Source organism: Ammospiza nelsoni, chromosome 8 (genome assembly GCF_027579445.1).
Source record: "Ammospiza nelsoni isolate bAmmNel1 chromosome 8, bAmmNel1.pri, whole genome shotgun sequence".
Taxonomy (NCBI): domain Eukaryota; kingdom Metazoa; phylum Chordata; class Aves; order Passeriformes; family Passerellidae; genus Ammospiza; species Ammospiza nelsoni.
Genome location: NC_080640.1, coordinates 22,904,119 through 22,910,118, shown reverse-complemented (window position 1 = coordinate 22,910,118; position 6,000 = coordinate 22,904,119). Strand labels below are relative to the sequence as shown.

The window sequence follows — 6,000 nt, the reverse complement described above, 5'->3', positions numbered from 1 at the left end:
AAGAAGAGAGGAAGGGGCTGGACTTGAAAGAGGAGGAGGAGGAGGAGGGTGCGCGGGGAGGGGGTGACTGAGTATCGCTGATAACAAGTTAAAGACTAATAACAATAATAAGAGACCACCTCCGGGAGGATCCGCGGCGGAGGCTGAGTGAGGGATCCCCGCTGAGGCCAGCGGGGTCGCAGCGCTGGGTATCTCGGAGAGACGCTCAGAGGCATCAGTTTGTGGTGGTGGTGGATGATTTTTTTTGGGGGTGGGCGGGGTAGGGGCTGTGTATGCGGGAGAAGGAAGGGGTGGGAATCTGAGGAGGAGACTATATTTTTGTTATTATTTTTAATTTTTTTTTAATATTATTTTCGCCGTACAAAGAGGACGCTCGGAATTCACCGGCCTGTCGGCTCCCGAGAGAGGGACCCGGGAATTGTGCGGTCGCTTTTCTTCACCTGCTTTCTTTTTTTTTTTTTTTTTTGTTTTTTTTTTTGTTTGTTTGTTTCGTTGGTTGGTTTGGTTGTTTGTTTGTTTTGACTGGGGGCTTTTTTTATTTTTATTACTCTCCTTATGGTTCCCCGCTGAGCAGCGGCGGCAGCAGCAGCAGCAATATGGCTGGTGATGGGCTTTTTGGGGGGCGCTGGCGGCGGGAGGAGCTCTCGGAAGCCCCTGCGCGCCCGGCTCGCTGTTAGCTATGGCAAATGGCAGCGGCGGCGGCTCCTACCCGGGCGGCAGCGGCAGCGGCATTAGAATGAGTAACAATATCAACGCCAACAATCTCAACACAGACTCGTCCTCCTCCCCCGTCAATGTGCCCAAGATGGATGCGCTCATCATCCCGGTGACCATGGAGGTGCCCTGCGATAGCCGCGGACAGCGCATGTGGTGGGCTTTCCTCGCCTCATCCATGGTTACTTTCTTTGGGGGACTGTTTATCATCCTGCTGTGGAGGACCCTCAAGTACCTGTGGACTGTCTGCTGCCACTGCGGGGTCAAAAACAAGGTAACTCCCCCTTCCCTTGCCTTCCCCTCCTGCTGCCGGTGGTGGTTTGGCGCGGTGGTGGTGCTGAGGAGGAGCAGGAGCCCAGCCTCGTAGGGCAGGACACCTGGGCGAGGTGGCTCAGGGCTGCTGGTGGCACTGTGCTGGCTGCTCTTGGCTTGGGGCTGCTGGGAGCTGCAGCGTGGGCAGTGTAGCTGGAGGGTGAGGTGGTGGGCGCAGTCCCGAGGCGCCTCCCCGCTCCCCCTTCTCGTTTTCCGCTGGTGGCACGAAAGTTACACCTGCTGTGCGGCGCTCAGCCTGTCCGAGAGGGACACGCCGCTCTGCTGGGACGGGGCAGATCTGAAGTTTGTGTGCACCCTTGGGGCCGCATGCCATGGCGTGGGAGCTTGCATATCCTGATCTAAGCTCTCAGTTGCCTTGTGGAATGAGAAACTTTGGCAAAATTGAAAGGGTCAATTTCTCACTCAAGTGAATCTTTATGAAGCTAGTTCCATTCCCTGGGAATCTTTGACATTTCTGTTTGTTAAATTAAGTATTTCTATCTAGAAGTATTCTGTACATTTGTAAGTAGTCTCTTAACCTAAGTATGGAGTCTTTGAGGCAGCCTTTCTGCCCCTTTGGTTTTTGCATATTTCCAGCTGGAAGAAAGCATAGTATGTGAAATAAGTTCAGTTTCTGCTTTGAAGGGTCTATTTTCAAACCAAAGCTAAGAACTTGCTCAAGTCCAGACTTTCGTTTTTGATTACGAAAAATGAGATCCAAAGTGCTACCACTCTGTGTTGTGAAAGTGGATTTTGACAGACCCCAAAATAGACCAGCAACTGGAGTTTCTCCCCTTCCCTTTTCACATTTTTTGAATTACAAATGGAATAATATCTGCTTCAGTTATTCCTGGCACACAGACACCCACAAAAACACACACACCTTTTAATATATGGTTGCTAGGTTGCTGGTTTGCTTTGACGTACAGTGAGCTGTCTTCCCCTTTCTCCTGTCCCCTCCCCCTAACACACAGCACATACACCCGCTCTGTGGAGGGCCCAGCATTTAGGGGAAGCCAGGAACAAAGTCAGAGCATGAGAAGTTAATGTTTGTCGTGTAGTTTGGGTTGCCTAAATGAACCTCCACGTTCCAATTGGAAGTTAAACTCTTACAGTGAGCTTGGCCTGTCTATGGAAGGAGTGATTGCTAAAGTTAAGGAATAAAAGCTTGTAAGTCAGCTTTAAGTGTCAGGAATTCTCTCAGGCAGCACTACTTTTCTATAGGCTTTTTTTTTTCCATTCAAAACCAAACCTGAACTTTCTTAGAGAAGTGCTAGCCAGATATGATGACACAGCTCTAATGAATTTGTGATAATAAGATACTATTTCCTACAGCAGTAAAAGTCAATTTTCAAGGAAGGGTGAGTAGTGAAGAGTTAAGCTTTGGTTTTGTTGTGTATTTAGGTATTTAGCATTTCTGCCTCCACAGAACGAGACGAATCTACAAAGGCTCTCAGGGATCTTGACGAAGAAGAAAAATCTGTGTGTTATTACCTTGTTATTACCTCATGCTTCTTCCCTTGAGAGAGTACAAAGTTAGAGGCTTGTACATAGACTTCTATGCATGGTTTCTTGATGGGTGCTGTTGGTCAGATAGTCCATCATTGGGACACAGTCAGTTAAAGCAGATCAGTCATTTCTTAACCAGTATGGAAAGATATGTGCAAATTGTTTTTAAAAACCTCTTGGGCTAAATGTGGCAGTTTAGTAACAGGCTTTGTTGAGGGGTTCAAACACTTCCAGTCCCAACAGTTTGATGTACTATGGCTATGGCAGGTTGTAAGATTTCAGTTTATTTAATCTTTGAGAATGAAGTAGTTCCATGAATGTCATTCCCTGGGGCAGGAGGATAAAGGGCTCTGCAGGTAGGGGGAGATAGATGTCTCCTTTTAGATCCTATTTGTTCCACTTATAAGGATTTTCAAGACTCTGGCAAAGAAGAACTTTCAAGGGCTGATCCTGCATTCCTTATACGATAAAATGGGGAATTGGAGGGAATTCTGTGTATGCAAGGACGTTAGTTTTAACTAGTTATTGCAAAACACTTTTCTAGTATTTAGGGTATAAAGGCTAACTGAAGTAACAACAATTATCTGAAACTTTGCTGTTATCAAGCATATACTTGCTTGGTGAGTTGGCAAAAGCTGCTGAGGCTCCTGGACAGAACTGTGAATTCATATATGTGCTGTGTTGACTCTATTGGGCCTGATATAAAAGCAGTTTTAGAAGAAGTAGCTCCTCCTACTGCAGGATTGAAGAAGTTTTCTGCATGTTAGGAGCTTTCCTTTCCTCTGCTGCCTCTTCTGCTGCTCCACAGGTTGCAGGGGAGTTGGGCTGTCCAGCATCATCTCCCTATCTACACAAAGAGCAGTCCCAGTGAGAGAGCTGAAAGAAATCTTCCTCATGTCTACTTTCTGTGGCCTCTTATTGAATAATTCACATAAAAATGTGAATAATTCAGAGTTACTCTCCTGACACTCATGTCTGGATCTGTTATTGCAAAGAACTGCAAAAAAGTTTCATTTTTTTTCTCCCTGCTATATTCTAAGCATGACATTGTATTCCATGAATTTGTTGATGATTGTTTGGGATGTAAAACTTTTCATGACTATGTAGAAGGATTTAGAGTGTGGTTTGTTTGGAGTATCCCGCTCTTCAACTCATTTAATTTAAAGCTGGAATTTAAAACCATGATACAAACAGTTTATTACTTTGTGGTATGAAATTTCATTAATTTTTTTTCCCTTGGAGATAAGAAAGTCAAGATACTTTAAGTCAAGAATATGGAAACAGCTAACAGAATCATCATCATTGTCCCTTAAAATTCCATATCTAATTTATGTAATTGTATATGAATAGAACATGACTCTTAATTGTGTACTAAAAATGATTGTTGAAGGTTTAGGATTTTCATGCTCCATACTTCTTTGTGAATTGGCGTTAAAAAAAAACAAAAACAAAACTGCCCAGAAACTGTAAATCTTTACCTTTGTTGTCAGTTTCATGTAGTGTGACAGTCATTACTATCAGAGCCCTTGTATTTCTTTATTTAATATGGTATATAATTTTAGATGCAATTTTTCAAAATTAGCTACAGTCTATTTGCAACCAGCCTTGAAAAATGCTGTTTTTCTTCTCAGCGTTTACATCTACATTTTTAGTAAGGCTTAGATACTGCTAAGGAACTTGTCTGGTCATTGCTTGTTTTTTCTCCCTTGACCAGCTAATTTCTGTTTCTGTATGAAAAGTAGAATGTGAGATTAAACTTCATTGGGTTGGACACTGACATTAGCTGTTCTTGTTTGTGATAACAGCAGAAAAATAAAATAAATATGCATGCTAATGTACACAGAGGGGCTAAATGCATATTATACAATCTATAGTTCTTTTGATTATATGGATCTGCCTCTACATATTCTATGCTCCTGGAGGGCATTTTCTGCTGACATTATCTGTTGTGGCTTTGGACAAACTCTAAAACCATGAAGAAGGAGCAGTGGAATGAGAGAGCACAGGTTTGGGGCAGAGTCAGCTCCTGGAGCTGGTCAGTGCAGAATCAAATGGAATTTGTTTCCTTCTGAAGAGTATGACACCAGAGCCTTTATTGCTGCTCCTTGGCTCCCCACTGAAGGGTACCTCTTACAGACCTTATGTCATCGGGCTCTGGCAGGTAGAATACATCCTTATTGTGATGCTTTCAGTGTTTTGGAAGAGCATTTCCTCCCCACAACCCAGGACTTGTACACATATCAAATGAAATTATGATTATAGGCAGCAGTTATTAGCCTGAACTTAAAAGCCCTTCTTTGACCTTGGTCTACAAATTTTTGAAATATAGTAAGTTACACAGTGCTTTTTACTCAGTAGAAACCAAGCAAGGTTCCCATTTGTTTTGAACAGAAAAAAACATGGTTTTGCTGGAAATACAACATTTGCAGAAGTCATCTTGGAAAAGTTAAGAATTTCAACCCAGAATTCTAGAGCCTGAGAAAGCTTGTAAGTGGGAAAATTTAAGTTGTCCATAAAACAAGCAGCATTCATTCCAAGCTGGCTCTGGTGTGGGTGAGGCTTGTTGGTTTCTGAGCAATACCTCCATTAACATCCTGTCCAAACAAAGAAAAGGATATGAGGCACGATCTGTTGAAGAAAGTTGGAGTGTCCATGGGAGGACCCGTGTGGACACACAGTGCAGGAGAGTCCTTCATTTCAGTCCGTGCGTGGAACCGTCACCTTGGCTCTGGTGAGGACGAGCTGGGCAGCAGCGTGTGGTGAGCAACTGGGAGGGAGCTCAGGGGATTAGCGGGAGCTGTAACGCGTTTTGTGCTGGGTCACATGCACAGCCTGGCTCGGGCCTTCCTGTCCCATGGCTGTCAGGTGCTCTGCGCCCAGTCCCTCCCCGAGAGCCTCCCCAGACTGGTTGCCAGTGCAGAGGTGGCCGTGGTGGAGAGGTCAGGGTCTGAGAGAAGAGGTGCTGCAGCCCTGTGCAGGTGGTGGCGTTTCCACACGCCGAGATGGGCGCTGGTGTGGAGGGGTGCGTGCTGCTGCTTGCCATGCTCTGCAAAGGAAGGTACTTCTGGCTCTCTGGAGCCTAGGAAGGATTTCACATTTTATAAACACATGCTAAAATAGGTTTCTGCACGCAGAAAAGAGAATGCATGGACAAGGATTTAACCCGCAAACCAAACATTCTCAACAAAAATCATCATACTTACTTTCAAGGCTCTGCAACACATATATTTAAGGAGAACATCTGCATGCAAAAAGAACTTGAAAGTCCCATGTTTGCAAATCCATAAGTGCTGGTTGAAAACCATTAGATTTCACTTTTTTTCCCCAGTTTAGCTCAACAGAAGAAATGCCTGTAATAGCAAACAAAAAGCTTTTAAGTAACACTGATCCGTGTACTCGGTTTTGATGCATTGGGATTTCTGAATGCGGAATGAGGGCAGTTTACAGCCCCAGAGACAGAATCAT

The 6,000-nt window shown here is 44.4% G+C and overlaps 1 protein-coding gene across 10 annotated transcripts in view; it reads left to right on the top strand.

Moving 5' to 3' along the window:
• Positions 1–679: 679 nt before the first annotated feature.
• KCNMA1 (potassium calcium-activated channel subfamily M alpha 1) overlaps positions 680–6,000 on the top strand; it is a 413,353-nt gene continuing 408,032 nt past the window's right edge. For all 10 annotated transcript variants that reach the window (XM_059477360.1, XM_059477359.1, XM_059477354.1 and 7 more), the window contains exon 1: positions 680–988. In XM_059477360.1, coding sequence (XP_059333343.1) covers positions 680–988 — 309 coding nt within the window. The remainder of the gene's footprint in view (positions 989–6,000) is intronic.